The sequence below is a fragment of the Peromyscus maniculatus genome, chromosome 1 (assembly GCF_049852395.1).
Source record: "Peromyscus maniculatus bairdii isolate BWxNUB_F1_BW_parent chromosome 1, HU_Pman_BW_mat_3.1, whole genome shotgun sequence".
Classification (NCBI taxonomy): domain Eukaryota; kingdom Metazoa; phylum Chordata; class Mammalia; order Rodentia; family Cricetidae; genus Peromyscus; species Peromyscus maniculatus.
Genome location: NC_134852.1, coordinates 191,211,420 through 191,230,976, shown reverse-complemented (window position 1 = coordinate 191,230,976; position 19,557 = coordinate 191,211,420). Strand labels below are relative to the sequence as shown.

Below are 19,557 nucleotides of genomic sequence, written 5' to 3'. Positions count from 1 at the left end.
TCAGTCTTTGGTTCATAGTTCATGTGTTTCCGTTCATTTGGCTATTTTTTTTCAATAATTGAGTAAAACTGAAATTTATTATATGCCACAGTCGTCCTACGGACCTCCATGCTATATATATATAGCCTCTATGGTTCTATGGGTTGTGGTCTGATTGTTCATTTTATATCTAGAATCCACCAATGAGTGAGTACATACCATAACTGTCTTTCTGGGTTTGGGTTACCTCACTCAGGATGATATTTTCTAGTTCCATCCATTTGCCTGCAAATTTCATGCTTTCATTGTTTTTCTCTGCTGAGTAGTACTCCATTGTGTATATGTACCACATTTTTTTCATCCATTCTTCCGTTGATGGGCATCTAGGTTGTTTCCAGGTTCTGGCTATTACAAATAGTGCTGCTATGAACATAGCTGAGCATGTATCTTTATGGTATGTATCAGCATTCTTTGGGTATATGCCCAAGAGTGGGATGGCTGGGTCTTGAGGTAGTTTGATTCCTAATTTTCTGAGAAACCGCCATACTGATTTCCATAGTGGTTGTACAAGTTTACATTCCCACCAACAGTGGAGGAGTGTTCCCTTTGCTCCACATCCTCTCCAACATTGGTTGTCATTGGTGTTTTTGATCTTAGCCATTCTAACAGGTGTAAGGTGGTATCTCAGAGTCGTTTTGATTTGCATTTCTCTGATGATTAAGGAGAAACAAAACAATCTTAATTCTTGATAACGCTCCCTCCTTCCAAGTAATTTTAAAAGTTAAATTTAGGAACCACTGAAGGAGCTGGGGAGACGAACCAGTCTCAAAAGCTATCCTCTGACCTCCACATAAGCTCCATGGCATGTATGTGAACACATACACAAAATAAATAAATGAAAAGAGAAAGTTGTTTTTTAAAGATTTATGTATTTATTATGTATATAGTGTTCTGTCTGCATGTATGCCTGCATGCCTGAAGAGGGCATCAGAGTTCATTATCAATGGTTATGAGCCATTGTGCAGTTGCTGGGAATTGAACTCAAGACCTCCGGAAGAACAGAGTGCTCTTAACCTCTGAGCCATTTCTCCAACCTGAGTTTGTTTGTTTGTTTGTTTGTTTGTTTGTTTTAAAGTCAGTCAGTAATGACAGAAAGTCAGTGAGCTATGCCCAAGCATTAGGACCTGAGTTCAGATACTCAAACACCCAGCGATGGGTCTGGGTGAGTAGAGACAGACTATGTAACTCTCTGGCCATCCAGCCTACCCAAGAGTGAGCTCCAGGTCAGTGAGAGATCCTGTCTCAAACAAACAAACAAACAAACGAAATAATAATAAGGTGGAGAATGATTGAAGACGCCTGATGCCAACCACCTGGCCTCCACAAACAAGTGCATGAGCAAGTAAATCAACACACACACACACACACACACACACACACACACACACACTCACTCACTCACTCACTCACTCACTCACTCTACCCACACAGACAAAGGAAAAAGGTTTCTCAATAGTAAGTCCCAAGCAACTCTCCAGCAGCACCATCTGGGATGACTTTTCATGGAGCTAACAGAGTTCTCAGAGACCCTGGAAGAAACAGCAGCCTCAGAAAAGCTTTCTTTCCCTTTCTGAATCCATTAGAGATGGTAACAGATGCACACCCTCAAAGTTTCCAAATGTTTCTGCTCTTTCTCCAAAACTTCCCATGACAACACAGGCTACAAAGTGTAAGGAAGCCAAGTTAAACATTTCATAAAATTAAGCTAAAAATTTGGCTTTCACTTGTCTATATTTATTTTTCCCCTAAAACAAAAAAGATAAAAAATATTTTAATCTTTCTCAACATTCCTTCCTTTTTAGTTCCTTCTTCAATTTGCTTTTCAATGCAAGCTTCATTTCACTGTACAAGAATCCGTACATCATCCACCTAATCACATGTACAAATAAGTGTTTAAGTTTCTTCCTACACAAATTGTGCAATGTTTCCTCAAGACAATACACAAAAATTCACCTGTCTTTCCCTTAAATTGGTAGATGTCAGGGGTGCTATTTCTCATAACAGACACATCCCCAAAGAAATTATAGTAGAAAAGAAGAGATCTAAAGTGAACATGGTAGCAAACATCTATAATCCCAGCTCTCAGGAAGATCTGGCAACCGAGGCTACACAACTAGATGCTGGTTTATACTGTCTACACCTAAGAATCAGAACACAGAAAACTAGTGTTTAGCATGATTATGCTAAGATAGGCATATAAAACAAAAAATACAACCTCACATCTTCAACGGAGATCTTAGAGCTAAAGGGAATGGTTCTTTCCATTTCTAGCAACCTTCTTATTTTAAAGATAAAAAATGGTATTTTTCAGAATCTTCTTTAAATCAGTTCACATCTGCATCTATAATATTTAATCAGTCAGTAAATATTTGAGGTCTACTACTATATGTGTAAAATGAAGCCATCTATGTTTGAAAGCAAGAAAGAATTTGTTTGAAAGACCCACAAAAATAATTTAGTTATTCAATTTTTTATTATTATTATTTGGGGGGGGCGGTTTATGGAGACAAGGTTTCTCTGTATAGCTTTGGAGCCTATCTTGGAACTCACTCTGTAGACCAGGTAAGAATACTTGATGGTTTGGTTTTTGTTTTTTTATTTTATGTGCATAAGTGTTATGCCTACATGCATGCATGTGCACCATGTTCATGAACCATATTCATGTTTGGTGTCTGCAGATGCCAGAGATTGTTGGATCCCCTGAAACTAGAGTTACAGATAGTTGTGAGCCACCATGTGGATGCTAGGAATACTGAACCTGGTCCTCTGAAGGGTTAACCTGTACTCTTAACCACTGACCTATCTCTCCAGCTCCAAAAGCTCTTACAGAGGACTCAGGTTCAGTTCCAAGAACTCACATGACAGCCCCACGACTATCTTTAACTCCAGTTCCATGAGATTAGCCATGTCTGACTTCTGACTTCCACAGGTATCATACACTCATGTGGTACACATACTTCTATGCAGACCAAACATTCATACACATAAAACAAAATAAATCTAAAAAGAAAAACATGAAAAAAGAAAAAGTGAAGAAGGGTGGGGTACAGAGTCTTGAGATTTTTGAAGAAAAAAGCCTAGCTCAAAGAACAAGACACTTTTACGCCTTTGAGATGTGCTGACATGGTGTGGCTCATGTCTATAATCTCAATAACTAGAGAAGCTGAAGCAGGATGACTGCCTGAGTTCAAAGCCAGCCTTGGCTCCATACTGAGTTCTAGTACATTATGGACTACAGAGTGAGACCATGTGACTGAGAGAAAGACAGACAGACAGACAAGAAAGAACAAACAAACAAGCTGGACCTAGTGGTATATAGCAATTTAGGAGATGGAAGTAAGGGGACCAAAAAGTTTGAGGCCATCCTCATCTACACAGCAAGTTCAAAGGTAGCCTAAGACCCTGTATCAAAATTAATTAATTGTTTTATTTTAAAAATAAAATAAAAAGTTTCCACTCCTCATTGCTGAGTTGGTGAACACAGAGTAGTAGTGGTTCCTATATAGTTCAATTTTTATACAACAGGAAAGGATCAATGATCTGAGGATGGTTATTTCTGGGACTCTTACAACAGGCACCACAAGCAGACAAATGCAAAGGTAAAGTAAACTCCCAGCGATGACTACAAAAGAACTTACCCGACAAGAAAGGGCAGAAAGCAAGGGATGACCACTGAGACTCTTCAAAAGGAGAGCAGTCTACTAAACAAGGTCCTATATATCTTAAAGACTTTCTTCTCTGGTCATTGACGCTCCTATCAGCAATGCATCCTAACTGAATACACAGATTGCCATAAAATTCTTCCTACCATTGCATTAAAACGAGGAAGCTCTTTTTGCCTTTTTTGAGACAAGGTCTTACTCTGTATCAAATTAGTATCTAATTCACAGCAATCCTCATTTTCCTGAGTGCTGGGAAAACTGGCATAGCCCACCAGGAAATTCCTTTTTATAAGTGTTTGTTACAGACTTTTTTTTTTTTTTTTTTAAGATTTATTTATTATGTATACAAAAGTTCTGCCTGTGCGTACACCTACAGGCCAGAAGAGGGCACCAGATCTCATTATTGATGGTTGTGAGCCACCATGTGGTTGCTGGGAATTGAACTCAGGACCTCTGGAAGAGCAGTCAGTGCTCTTAACCGCTGAGCCATCTCTCCAGCCATTACAGACTTTTGTCTAGTCAAGAGGAAAAGAAGTAAGGGAACGAACCAAAGAGGACAAAGAGGTGGGAAGAACACTGTCGTAACATAAACACAGCAGTTCAATGCCAAGGGAGACAGGCAATAAGAACCCCAATTTCTAACCTGTCCCCACTAGCTAGCTGAGCCACCTTCTTTAAATAGTGAGCTTCTTCATTTAGAGAGTGAAGTAGGAGCAAGGTACTCTGAAGAATAAGCATCCATTTAAAGGCCAGGTGGCGGTGGTGGCGCATGCCTTTAATTCCGGCACTTGGGAGGCAGAGGCAGGAGGATCTCTGTGAATTCGAGGCCAACCTGATCGACAGAGTTCCAGGACAGCCAGAGCTGTTACACAGAGAAATCCTGTCTCAGAAAAAAAAAAAAAAAAAAAATCCAAGGGCAAGCTGATTCCAAAGGTAACACTCAGCAGGAACTTCAGTTGACAACTGTACACAGACCATAATAATCATAGTAGTATAATAATAGTAATAACAATTAATCTGGAGTGGCTGGAAAAACGGGCATTTGCTGATTATTTTACCTGAGGATTGAGGATTTGTTCAAAATCACACTCTTTAGAAAACAGTGAAGAAGAGGAGACACGAAAGCAGCCAATTTCACCCAATGTGAATGGCGTTCGCACCATTGTTAGACGCTGTCCACTCAGAGACGAATGTCATAGTCCCTGCCTGTAAGATGTCCAAAATGCAGCTAAGGTTTTAGCTAAATACCAAGGGGGAAAAAACGTTCCTCTCACTCCACTCTATTCAAAGAATGACATGTAAAGGAAGCCATGATGTCTAGAACCTTGACATGTATCTTGGCAAGCATACATTCACATGTACCTTCACTCACTCATCAATTAACAAAAAAACTTCAAATATTAAAAAAAAAAAAAAGAAAGAAACTAGGTCTCAAGTGCCTATTTTTGTGTGTGTGGGGGGTGTTTTTTTAAATTTTAATCTAGTTCTTTGGGACAAGAAGGTGGCTCAGCCAGGAAAGCACTTCCCATGGAGTGTGAGGACATGAGTTCAGATCCCTGGAAGACACATAAAGGCTGGTAGGTATGGTGGCCTGCCTGTAATCCCAACAATTGGGAAGCTCAGATAGGGAATCCTCAGTTCAAGCTAGCCAATCAGACTAGCCATGAGTGACCTCTGGGTTCAATAAGAGACCCTGCTTCAATACATTAAGGTGAAGAGTGATTGAGGAAGACAATCTACACACATGTGAACATGGAAAGCCACAGCATGCATAACACAAACAAACATACACACCAGAAAAAAAAAATCCAGTTCTCTGATACATATGAACAACATAGTCATATAAATAAAATCTAGCTAGATGAAAGGTTAAAGAAAGTTTAAAATTTGATAAAAACTTCTGCCTGCAGCTAATAAGATAAAAGTTCCTAATATAGATTTGTCCTATTATTGCTCACAAATTGCAGTACAGCTCTATGTATCTGTTTTCCAACTTAACCTCTACTAGCCAGGTCAGAGACAATAGTCTGAATCACAGCTATCCTCAATGCTTTGCACCAAGCAAGCACTCAGGGTATACTGGTTGGATTGGTGATCTCCAAAGTCCATTCAGGTCTAAAGCCACCTGACACCTGACCTCAAAACTTGACCACGATAGATACAGTTCAGTACAATGCTACAAGGTATCAAATACACATATATTTAAGTCATCCTGAGACCTTGTAAAACACTGTCACTGCAAGATTTAAATATATTTTTACATGTAGTTCATACCTGTAATTCCAGCACTTAAAGAGTCAGAGGCAGGAAGATCAAAAGTTTGAGACCTGTGTGAGCCACATAGTGAGTTCTAGGCCAACCTGGGCTAGACTGATATCCATCTCCAAAAATGAAAAAAAAACAATACCACCTATATTTTTAAGAACAACAACAACAATAGAACTAAATATATTTTTGACAATACAGGCACAATTATAGATCTCATTATTATATACTCAGTACTGTGATGGAATATAAAATTAGGATTTCCATTCTTGATTTAAGAAATTTCGTATTTGTAAGTTTATACAAGCAGGAAAAGTAGGAGATACTAAAATAGAAAGATGTAAGAAATGCCCAGTGCAATATAAAATGTATCTTACTGAGTACAAGTAGGCACACTAACTGTGTAACTTCCTAATACAGGAAGGAGGGCTTGGGCTGGAACTACGGTTCAACCAGTAAAAGGGCTGGCCTTGTGTGCATGAGGCCCTGGATTTGATTCCAGAACCATACAAACCAGGCTTAGTGACACAAGCCTCTAATCCTAGAGCGAAGTTCCAGGTCAACCTTGGTCAAGTCAAGGCAAGCCTGAGCTACGATGAGGCTGTATTTAAAAAAAAAAAAAAAAAAAAAAAAAAAAAGTGTTTCTTTCACTTCAGGTTATAGTTAAAATCTCTGAAAAAGGAATGAAAACAGGGAAAACTGAAAAGGTAAAATTTTACATGCTGGAGACATATTATTTGCCTAGAGGTAAAAACCAACAACCACCAAAACCCACGAGTCTAAATCTACCTCACACTTGCTTTTCAGGAATATGCACGAAGATTTCCACCATAACTTCCCTAGCACAATTAAGCCAGCAAAGCCTCGCTCTGGAATCTGCAAAGTCCATCATAATAATTTAATTTCAAGATGTCAAATCACAGATAAAAACCCACTGAAAATTAGTTACCCCAGCGATGGAGAGGGGCTGAGGCAGGAAAATCCCAACTGAGGCAGGAAGGGGGGTGTGGGAGGGTGTTTAAGGCCAATCTCAACTACATAGCAGCCTTCTTATGAGGGGTAAGGGAGACTGACATCTTTCCAGATAATTACAGTGTTCTAGCAAACCATGTCCACAAAATGCATGCTCTCAAGCATAAAAACTCACATGAAAGTGAGTCAAACCACTCCCCATGCCCCCCCACACACACACACACACTCCACCAGAAGTTGCTGAGGCTGTAACTCCGTAAGTGGGCTCCTTGCCTAGTATGTGTAAGGCCCTGGGTTCAATTAACAATGGTGGCCTGGCAGTGGTGGTGCACACCTTTAATCCCAGCACTCGGGAGGCAGAGCCAGGCGGATCTCTGTGAGTTCGAGGCCAGCCTGGTCTACAGAGCGAGATCCAGAACAGGCACCAAAACTACACAAAGAAACCCTGTCTCGGAAAAAAAAAACTAAAAAAGGGGTTGGGGATTTAGCTCAGGAGTAGAACGCTTGTCTAGCAAGCGCAAGGCCCTGGGTTTGGTCCTCAGTTCCAGAAAAAAAAAAAAAAAAAAAAAAACAACGGGATGGTGGACATTGATGAAAAGTGATTGAAGCTTGTCTGAGATAAGCAGAAAAGGGACTTCCTAATTTCCTAGAGTGCAATAATAATTTGGGCTAAAAGGCTGGGTTCTAATTCAAAGCACTATACTGCCTGCCGTTTTGTTTAAAGACAAGATCTTGGTATGTAACCCGGGCTGACTTACTAGTAGTTGTGTAGCCCAGGCTGGCCTCGAACTCTTGGCTATCCTCCTGCCTCATCTTTCCTTAGTATTGGCGTTACAAGGGTGTACTTCCGATTCGGAATGCTTTAGGCAACGGAAACAAATACTATGAAAAATAACCATTTCTAATTTCAAGAATTCCCAAACTAGGCCGGTAAAATAGCTCGATGAGTAATGGCACTTTCCACTAAGCTTGACAACTTGAGTTGAATCCCCTGTATCCAGAAAGTGGGAGGGGAGAACTCCCAAAAGTTGTTCTCTGACCTCTACGAGAGGATACATTCACACATAGATGTGCACACACACATGCGCGCACAAACACACACCTTCACAAAATAACTGTAATTTAAAAAAAAAAAAAAATCAAGAATTCCCAAGCTAATGGAATAGCCTTAGATTCCACGCAAATGAACTTCGCAGATTTCTGCTACACCACACCTGTAGGAATACACCGCCGCCTACTCCGTCCGAATCCTGGTGATCAATTGTTAACCTCCGCTCTATTATTTTTTTAATGCTGTTCCAGATGAGGCGACTGAATTTCTGGCATTAGGTGGCTGGTCAGACTTGGAAGCACAACGCTCCCAGGGAGGGAAGGGAGTAACACTAAGACTGCCTCCTGGCCTGGAGCTCACAAAGCCACCCGGTTCTCCTTCCCTAGTGACAGATCAAAGCTGAGTCCCCGATGCGCCCGGCCGCTGGAAGGCAGCCGCCCGCCGCCCTCTGCGCTCGCTCCCGGCCCCGCCCAAGCCCCCCGCGCGGCCGGTGCGATACCTGGCGAAGAAATCCGCGAAGCCACCGCTCCGTCGAGCTCGAGCCGTGGTGCCCCCGGGGCCCAGCTCCGCCGCTGGCAGGGGTGCGGGCTGCCCCGCCGAGGGCAGGAGGTCGCCGACGCTCTGGCGGCGGCTCACCTCGAACGTGTTCCGAGAGCTGAAGCGGGCGTCGGGGAGGTCGGGGCTGGGCTCCGCGCTCCCACCCGGCCTCGCGGCAGAGGTGGCGGCTGTGGGTTCCGGGTCATCGGTGTCCCCGGCCGCCAGACAGCAGCTCCGTAGCGGGTCCTCCAGCGGCGCGGCCCAGTCGTCCGGGCCGCCCGCACCGTCCACACCCTCGTCCGCGGGATCCAGCAGGCGGGGGTGGCCGCAGGACCGGCGGCGACGCGCCTCCTCCGGGCCGCGACGGTCCTGGCGCAGCAAAAAGCCCGAGTCCCCGTTGGTCATGCTTGAGCGGCACGCCGCGGGGACGGCCGCCGCCTCTGCCCCGCCGAGCCCGGGCTGCAGCGGGCCCGCGGCCGCCGCGAGATACCGCTGCAGGAGCTGCCGCGGCGCTTCCTCCTCTCCAGCCTCCCCGGGCGACTCGGCGGCGACGGCGCCTCCGCCAAAACTGCCGGCGGCGAGGACGGTCTTCCCATCCTGACCCATGGGCCCCGGGACTGGGAGCAGCTCGGCGTTTCTTCCCGAGCAGGCTCCGGCATCCTCGGGACCCATCATCTGAGGCGGCGGCGGCGCAGGAGTGCCCTGCGCGCAGGGGCCGCGGCCACGGCCGCCGCAACGTTCCCGGACCCACCCCTCCCACCCGCCAGCCAGGGCAGTTGCCGGAGCCCGGGCACGCGCTAGGATCGCGCACGCGCACCAGAGGCCCCGGGCCGGCCGCGACCCGGCGCGTCCCCGAACCATAGAGACGGCAGCTAGAGCGACCCGGAGGACAATCTGGGATCCGCCAGCTGCCTCTGGAAGGCAGAGGATGGTTGGCGCACTGGCAGGGTGACAATGCTTTAGCAGGAGCGCAGGTACCGCACGCTTTGCCAAAAACTCACTTGATGCGATTCGTTTGTGAGAGCAACATAACGACGTTAGCCTAAGTCTTTCCATCTCGACAGTTTTTACCTTCTCTATCAACAGTGAGGAATTCTATTGCAACCCTTCAGGTCTTCATTGCCCACAGGACAGCCCCTTACCTACCCTTTCTACTCAGCTCGTGACAATCAACACGTTGGTTGTAATGTCACCTGGGTAAGGAGATGTAATGGAGTCTGAGCGAGGACCCTGTGGTAATGGATTAAAACAGAATGATGACCATTTAGTGGAAATAAATGTATTTAATGTACAAATCACAAGGCAGATAATAACTAGCCACAGGAGCGATAGGAGAGCAGCCAGCAATTACAAAGCTATGAGACTGACGTGAAGAAAGTGGAAACTGGATTGGGGCAAAACACTGGAGTTCGCTAACATAGAGTGAAAGTCCCTAAACTCCAATGATGGGGGAGCCATTTATGTAAAGCACCAAGGTGAATCCTGAGTGACGTTACCTCCATAGAAGAATGAGGATAAGGGTGGGGCTGAACCCCAGTGGTGTTGGCTTTTCAGAAGGGACCGTGAAGTTGTAGTAAAAGGCCGAAATCGACATTGTTGTCATAGGATGAAACGGTAACTAGGGACCATTCATTCTACAAATGCCTCTGAAAGTAAGTATAGAGATAGAATGATGTACTTTGCAAAACAGTACCTTAAAGTCTTTAAAGTTTTGTATATAAAATGTATACACGAGCCAGGCAGTGGCGGTGCACATCTTTAGTCCCAGCACTTGGGAGACAAGAGACAGGCTGATCTCCATGAGTTAGAGGCCAGCCTGGTCTACATAGTGAGTTCAAGAACAGCCTAGACGGTTATACAGAGAAACCCTGTCCCCCCCAAAAAAAAAACAAAAACAAAAACAAAAACAAAAAATAAAAGACAAACAAACATATTTATGAATAGCTTTAAGAGTGAATATAACCTACTTGTTTAGTAATAAAATGTGCATCCATGTACCCACCATTCTGATTAAGAACTATATGAAGTGTCTTTTATAATGAGCTTTTCTGTAAGCCTAAGCAGCAAAAACATTTATTATCAACATCTTTCCAGAGGTAGGAAGATAGCCCAGTTAGTTGGTCAGGCTGCCATGCAAGCATGAGGAAGTTCATTCTATCCTCAGCACTCATATAAAAAGCTGGTGTGGTAGAATGTCCTTGTAATCCCAGCACTGGAGAGGCAGATCCCTGGGAACCTCTAGCAACCAGCCTAGCCAAACCAACTAGCCTTAGATCTCATTAAGAGACCATGTCTCAAACAATAAGGTGAACAGTTCCGAGGGAATAACACCTGAAGTTTGTTGATGGAGTTTCTCTGTCCCACCAGATGGCTCCCAAATAATCACACAGAGACTTATTATTGATTATAAATGCTCAGCTGATAGCTTAGGCTTGTTACTAACTAGTGCTTACATCTTAAATGAACAGGTCTTTAATTTTCATTTTTCTTTCTTTTTTGTTGTTGCTTGTTTGTTTTTTTTGAGACAGGGTTTCTCTGTGTAACAGCCCTAGCTGTTGGGGAATATTATTTTAAGGTGTGTTACTTTTGTTTATGTTGCATTTGTTTAACTCTGTGAAGCCGTATACCTGTCTAAAACACCTGATGGCCTAATAAAGATCTGAATGGCCAATAATGAGGCAGGAAAAAGGATAGGCAGGGCTGGCAGGCAGAAAGAGTATATAGAAGGAGAAATCTGGAAGGAGAAAAGATCAAAGAAGTAGCCAGAGAAGGAGGAGGACTCCAGGGGGCAGCTACCCAGCAACACAGCAAGCCACAGAGTAAGAGTAAGGTTTACAGAAGAGAATGGGAAAAGCCCAGAGGCAAAAGGTAGATGGGATAATTTAAAGTTAAGGAAAGCTGGCAAGAAACAAGCCCAGCTGAGTCCGAGCATTTATAATTATGAATTAAGCCTCTGTGTGTGATTTATTTGGGAACTGGGTGGTGGGCCCTCCAAAAGAGCAAAAACAAACAACACCACCTAGCTGTCCTGGATCTTGCTCTGTAGACCAGGCTGGCCTTGAACTCACAGAGATCCGCCTGCCTCTGCCTCCTGAGTGCTGGGATTAAAGGCGTGCACCATCACCCTGCAAATTAACCCATATTTCTTATCTGTGCTCTGTCAAGTGGTGGTACCTTTTTTCAGCACAGCATGTTCATCTCTTGCTTCCTCTGTGTCTGGCTCATGACTTCCCATGACTCTGCTATTTTTCTTCCCATCATCCTCTTAGTTTGGCTCTCCCACCTAACCTCTTCCTGCCTAGCTATTGGCGAGTTGGCCAGCCAGCTCTTTATTAAGACAATGAGAGTACATATTCACAGTATACAAAAAGGATTATTCCACAGCAGAAGTTGACCTCTGGCCTTCCTAGGCACTAGTGCATACTTATCCTATACATAGGAACACACAGACACCTGCACATACATATACAAAGATCTTTCCAAAGGAAGAAAACAAAGAAATGTGTATAAGCCATGCATACTGATAGGAATCCTATATCTGTTATGGGTGCAGTACCCAGAATAATATGAAATAAGTCAATATGGTAGAATACAGAATATAGAGAGTTCTATAATCACAGAACTCTCTAGGATGAGGCAAGAGAATCTCAAGTTCAAGGCCAACATGGTATACATAGCAAATTTGAGGACAGCATGAGCTACCTAGCAAAATTTTGTCTCAAGAAAATAAATTCATAACTCAGTATTTAAAAAGACAACCCAATTTTAAAATGTGCTCATACTGTAATCCCAGCATTTGGAAGGCTGAGACAGAAGGATTGTTTGACTACATAGTGAGTTCCAGGCCAGCAGGGGCTACAGTGTGAAATAGTTTGATTAAAAAAAAAAAAAAAAAACGAGGCAGGGGGAGGGTATAAAATTTTGAATATATATGTTTTCTGGAGATATGTTAAATGGATTATTAATAAGCATATCATCATTAAGTTATTTGGGAGTGACAAATCAAAGCTATGAGATAGCACTTTTCATTCACTAATGAAAGAAAGGAAGAAAGAGAGAGATAGATATAGAGATAGAAAGAGAGAGAGAGAGAGAGAGAGAGAGAGAGAGAGAGAGAGAGAGAGAGAGAGAGAGAGAGGACAAGTGTGATGTGGTAATCCTACAATCCCACCTCTTTGGAGGCTTCCGCAGGAGAATCAGGAATTAGAGGCTGGCCTGGGCTATAGAGCAAGACTGATTCAAAATAACAATAAATAAACTTTAAAACATTTTCTGTGTTATCTGGTAACATTTTATCCAGTTTTACAAAGAAAAGTCTCCTTATAAGATACATTGTATCCTTTATGTGGTCCCTCATAAATTGATTATTTTGCTCTGCCTATAGTCAAGGAGAGTACAGAGGCCTCAAGTTCTTTATACCCTTCTTTTTAAAATTATTATTTATTATTATTACTATTGTTTGTCTGTAATCAGGCTTAGACCAGTAGTGCTTTCTTTTGCCCACTGAACCATCTTGTGGGTTCTTCATACTTTTTCCTGATTTTTCTTGGGCTATACTGGATTCCCAAAGGGCATCTAAGTATAAGGCACTTTCTACGGTGTTAAATCACCTCCAATACCATCCACAGACCCTTAGAGCAATGTTACTCAAACTTTGAAACATATCAGAAACACTTAGGATTAAACACACACACACACACACACACACACACACACACACACACACACACACACACACACACACACACTGATGCCTGGGTCAGACCAATTAAGTATATAACTATCTTCAGTGATAAATAGACTAAATAACCATATCATCAGTATGTCCCTTTGGAAATTGATTGAAATATGAATAATAAATTAGATGTAAAAATTTAAAAGTAAGCTCTGTAATGTAGTAGAAATGTATGGTCTTGCAAAAGTATGCAATTTGGTTTGCTACTGAAATCATCTCCAACTTCTGCAAATAATTTAAATTCCATACATTCCTGGTAAAACCCCATCTGGTAAAAAGGGTGACTGGGATCACGGTTGTGGATTATAGTAAGATAATAAGTATTGTAAAGATGCATATTGCAGATTAACTTAGCAGGGTGAGGTATGAGTGGGAAATGAAAGATAGAAAGATCACAGAGCAGCTGCTGTTTGGTAAGCCACAGTGGGACAAACCACAGACCAAGAGATAGAGGAAATGCTTTAAAAACACACAATGCTCCTTTAGTGGAGCGATTCATGCCACATATTAGAAGGCATTGTAATCTTACCCCTGGGACTCTGTCATAAGGAAACCATTCCAAAGAAAAGATAACAGCTGTGCAGAGATGCTTATAGCTAAATGCTTTAGAGTCAAAAATTCTAATTTACCCAAATAGTCAGCAATACAAGAAGTGCAGGCCAATCTATATATATCAAAAACAAGTGAGAGAAAAGCGAAAATACAAAGAAAACTAACACATCTATGCTAAATAAAAGTAAGGATGTATGCCAGGCATGATGGCACATGCCTTTGGTCCTAGCATTCAGGAGGCAGAGGTAGGTGGATCTCTGAGTTCAAGGCCAGCCTGGGTTACAAAGGTAGTCAAAGGGAGTTTCAGGACAGCCAGGACCACACAGAGAAACCCTGTCTTGTAAAAACAGAAAAAAAAAAAAGATGTATAATTAAATGCTATAATTACAATGATACGTAAAATTATGTATCTATAAAGGTCAAAACAGTTTGCCATGAAAAGAGAAAGGATGCATTCTTTATTTTATACTTTTTGTTGATATTATTTTTGTTTGTTTGTTTTTTGAGACAGAGTCTCATGCAGCCCTAGCTGACTTCAAACTCAATATGTAGCTGAGGATGGTCTTGAATTCCTAATCCTCTTGTCTTCATCACCTCAAGTTTTGAGGTTATAGATTCTAAGTATACATCACCATGCCCAGCTTATACTTCTTTCATAACATGTAAAAGCAGATTTAATTTTATGTGTATTGTGCCGGTGTGTTTATATGTGCACCATGTGCTTGCAGGATCCCTCTGTGATCAGAAAAGGCTCAATTCCCTGGGAACTGGAGTTTCAGTTGTGACTGGTTGTGAGCTGACATGTGAGTGCTGGAAACCAAACCCAGGTCTTCGGCAAGGGCAGTAAATGCTCTTAACCACTGAGCCATCTCTCCAGCCTCTATAAAAAAAATTTTAAATTGAGGCTGGGTGGTGGTGGCACACAACTTTAATCCCAGTTCTTGAGAGGCAGAGGCAGTGGATCTCTCTGAGTTCGAGGCCAGCCTGGTCTACAGAGCGAGTTCCAAGACTGCCAGGGCTACACAAAGAAACTTTGTCTCAAAAACAAAAATTAAATTGATTAAGTGTTAACTCTTTAAAAGATGCTCTGGGGGCTGGAGATGGCTCAGTGGTTAAGAGCACTGACTGCTTTTCCAGTGGACCCAGGTTCAATTCCCAGCACCCAAATGGCAGCTCACTGTCTGTAGCTCCAGTTCCAGGGGACCTGACACTCATGGCAAAATACTAATGCACGTAAAAAAATAAAAATAAATGCTCTGAAGTATAGTTAGTTCTAAATGAATGCCATAACTATAGATTGTGAAGTAATGCAAATAATTTTTGTATTGCAACAGGACATTAAGCTGCATTTGAAAAGAAAAGGACCTCTAAGGCCATATTAAAAGCAGCAGGTGGGGGCTAACAAAATGGTTCATCTGTTGAAGGTCTTTCCTTACTGCCAAGCCTAACAATCTGAGCTTTGTCCCTGAGACACACATAGCAGAAGGAGGGTACCGACTTCTACAAGTTGTTCTCTGTCCTTACATACAGGCACATACATAAGTAAATGTAGCTGGAAGTCTTCTCTCCAGGTTCCCCAAGCCCCGCAGTCCCACAATCCACTTATAAAATAATCACTCAGACGCTTATATCACTTATAAACTGTATGGCCGTGGCAGGCTTCTTGCTAACTGTTCTTTTATCTTAAATTAACCCATTTCTATAAATCTATACCTTGCCACGTGGCTGGTGGCTTACCAGAGTCTCTATATGCTGCTTCTCCTGGCGGTGGCTGCAGTGTCTCTCCCCCCAGCCTTCCGCTTCCCAGAATTCTCCTCTCTCCTTGTCCCACCTACTTCCTGCCTCGTCACTGGCCACCAGTGTTTTATTTATATAGAACAATATCCACAGCACTTCCCCTTTCTTCTTTTTTTTAAAAAGGAAGGTTTTAACTTTAACATGGTAAAATTACATATAACAAAACAATTATCGAGCAAGAATTATAGTTACAATATTAAAGAAGATGTCCTATCTATCTTATATTTGTGAGTTTAAGGTTTTATATCTAACTTATCTTTTATCATAACTGAGGAAATTACAACTATCTAGTTTTCAACCACATCAAAGACCTGAGAAGGAACATAATGGTACCTGAGAAATGGTAGATGGATGCAAGCAACTTTCGGGAATCTTGCAAAAATAGACCAAGACAGCTGGCAGCCTGGACAGTCACCTAATGTTTCTCAGCATTGTTGGTGCATTCAGATTGGCTACAGGCCTAGAATATCTGACAGACCATTTTCAGAAGCAGGAATTTTGAGAGACCATCTTACCCTGTCTTGGCAGAGTACAGTGGTCACTTTCCTTGTGTCCCGCTTGTCCAGAAAGGACAGCATTGCATTTGTACTGTTAGCCATCAAGGCAAGGGCAGTTCTTTGCCCAGTAGGCCATTTTGTGCCAAAAAGACAAACTTCCAAATGGAAATGTCTTAGAAGCCCAACATTCTCTCGGGATCAATTGGTGCAGCCAGGAGCAATTGTGTCTCACATCAACAGAATTTTAAGTTATTTAAATGCCATATTCTCTAGGTCTATGAAGTGTTTGAAGATTACCTATCTATCTGAAATATATCTATGTATACCTAGAAAACTTAACTAACATGGCTACAGATATGATTATCATAGATGACTAATTATTAATCTATTTTTTAATTATCCATTACAATTTTAAATGAGTTACATAAACATAATACCTCAAACAAGAATAGAAATATATATATACACAGTATAACAATATTAACTTCAAGTTTGTATCAATAAACTAAAATCCATACCAATGTAAAACATTTTAAACATAAACTAAAATCTATACCAATGTAAAACATTTTAAACAAGTTGTTCTTTAAAAGTAGGTTCATTAATCTACCCTTTTATCTTATCATCTCCATATCCTATATATCCATATCATATCCCCTTTTCTTTTTTAGAAAGAGATCACATTTATAATCAATCTGTTTTAAATAAAAATATTGGTTTTCTCTGTCCCACACCAGAGGGCTCTTCTGATTTGGGACACAAGAATTGCCTAACCATTTTTTTTTTTAAAGCAATATGTCTGGGTTTAGAGGGGGAGTGAGCCAATTCCACCTCTAAAGCCAGCTTGGTATATTTGGGAATTTGGGCGTAGCATCTCTTACTACTTCCTGCTGGAGGGGGGCGCTGTATCTTATGGGGATGCAAAGAAAATTTTAGACCTATGGGGTAGTCCGTGAGGCTGTATTGTTTGAACCAGTTGCCTTGAAACCGCTCTGGATGCTGGATCATCTGGGCCATGGTGTCATCGGAGACTTTTCAGGGGGTCTTGGCTGTTGAAACCTGATGTATCTTAATCTGGAACAAATCCATAGCCTCTGGCTTTCTGTGGAAACAAAAGCAGAACCTCTTTTCCAAAGCAACATATCCTTAAATCCAAATTTTGAAGTCAAGGTACCTTTAAAATATACATTTTGGCATAACTCAACAGCTTTTGTAATCAAATGTTTTTCTTCAGTTACAAATATCAAAGACAACATAATCCAGATTCTCTGTGTGGTAGCCATCGTTACGTGGCTTATTTTTTATATTACCTTGAGCCTTGAGCCTATTGCTTTAAACTGTACCATTCTAAGACTGAAATAGCATTGTGGCTGCTGGCTCCACCCACTTTAGCTGCCCAACATGGCAGTGGTACATTTTCAGCCAGCTCTGGGAGTCATCAAGTCTCAGAAATAGTGGGTCTAAGCTTTCATCAAAGCAGCGTGTAGCCCAGAAACCTCTTTTTTTTTTTTTTTTAAATAATAGTAAAGACTAAATCTACCACACAGCTTAATGTGCCGCTGGCAGATGCCTCATTCCCGCCATACTGCCGGTCAGACGCACACGCCAGGAACCCGCCAGTGTTCAAACCCGCGTTTTGCGCCGTCTAGCTGCTCATATGAGACAAGAAGCAGGAACCTGTTTTTGGCTCTGTTTAGAATTGGTTATTAAATATTCTCAGGTTTAAGGTGGAAGCTCGAGCCGTTGGGCGCCATTTGTAGCTGGAAGTCTTCTCTCCAGGTTCCCCAAGCCCCGCAGTCCCACAATCCACTTATAAAATAATCACTCAGACGCTTATATCACTTATAAACTGTATGGCCGTGGCAGGCTTCTTGCTAACTGTTCTTTTATCTTAAATTAACCCATTTCTATAAATCTATACCTTGCCACGTGGCTGGTGGCTTACCAGAGTCTCTATATGCTGCTTCTCCTGGCGGTGGCTGCAGTGTCTCTCCCCCCAGCCTTCCGCTTCCCAGAATTCTCCTCTCTCCTTGTCCCACCTACTTCCTGCCTCGTCACTGGCCACCAGTGTTTTATTTATATAGAACAATATCCACAGCAAGTAAATGTAAATTTGAAGTTACTCTGTGAACTTCAGGCCAGCCTGGTTCAAGGTGAAGCCTCATGATAGTCTGAATGTATTTGGCTCCCATAATCTAATAGGGAGTAGCAGTATTAGGAGGTATGGCTTTATTGGAATAAGTATGGCCTTAGAGGAAGTGTGTCATTGTGGGGGCAGGCTTTGAGGTTTCCTATGCTCAGGACACTGCCCAGTATCTGAGTTGACTTCCTGTTGCCTGCAAGATGTAGCACTCTCAACTCCAGCACCACATCTGCCAGCACAACGCCACGCTCCCCATCATGATGATAATGGACTGAACCTCTGAAACTGTAAGTGAGCCACCCCAATTAAATGTTTTCTTTATAAGAGTTGCCGTGGTCATGGTGTCTTCACAGCAATGAAAACCCTAAGACAAGCCCTGTCTCAAAAACAATTTTTTTTTTAATTATAGACTTCTAAAAATAATGATAGGGGCTGGGTTTGTAACTCAGATATTAGAGAGCTTGGCTGGATGGTACAAAGCCCTAGGTCTGATTCCCCAGCACCACATAAACCAAGCATGGAGGTACAAACTAGTCAGTAATCCAAATACAGAGAGGTGGGGCAGAGGAAGGAGATCCAAAAGTTCAAGGTCACCTTCATCTACTAGCAAGCTTGGGCTACATGAGACTTTCTCTCAGATAGACAAAACAAAAACAAAATATAACAAATGAAAGTAGGAAATAGTTGCCACTGTTACAATCCAATGAAAATTTTTACATAAATTCAGTATGAGAAATCTGAAGTTTGTTAAGTGTTTCTATTTTCGGAAACAGCTGGTGTCAGACCTTGTTTTTCTATTGGCTTAGCAGCTGTGCATGAATCTACTGATATTTTAATTGTCTGCTACCTCACGCACAGCGCTACTTTGTGGCCTGGTGAAGCTTCCAGTCCTACAGCCCTGGCTCTGCTGCAGCTGTATTTTGTAGGTTTAAATTAAGTCTCTACCATTCTATTTATCAATAAGACTCAGAAGTCAAAGGCTGGGGTGAAAACCTGCTAGTTCCGGGAGGCTGAGTAGCAACTAGCTGACCTTGCTTTTTGGCAGGAGACATCCAAAAGAGTCACATCTCTTTCCTTGTCCCAGAACCAAGAGAGCTCAAACTCCAGTTCCCATCCTTTCCTTCCTGTGTGTCTTCTCTATCCAAATTGTTGGCTTCTCTATGGCCAATACTGGTCAGCTAGTCACTGGCTCCACCCCCTGATTCAATGTATAACTTTATTGGGCAGTCTCGGGTGTCAGGGTGCTATCAAAATATCCCACAATCAGACCTGGAGCCAATTCCACATTTCTATTATTCTTTCAATGA

At 42.3% G+C, this 19,557-nt stretch overlaps 1 protein-coding gene across 4 annotated transcripts in view; it reads right to left on the bottom strand.

The window, feature by feature from the left end:
• The window catches only part of Tbc1d12 (TBC1 domain family member 12), a 90,350-nt gene extending 81,072 nt beyond the window's left edge, over positions 1-9,278 (bottom strand). Inside the window, exon 1 of one of the 4 annotated variants that reach the window (XM_042263137.2) lies at positions 8,489-9,278. In XM_042263137.2, coding sequence (XP_042119071.1) covers positions 8,489-9,201 — 713 coding nt within the window. In that variant the 5' untranslated portion in view covers positions 9,202-9,278. The remainder of the gene's footprint in view (positions 1-8,488) is intronic. The other 3 variants (XM_042263133.2, XM_076563018.1, XM_042263139.2) reach the window with 3 other exon arrangements.
• Between the last annotated feature and the right edge of the window lie 10,279 nt (positions 9,279-19,557).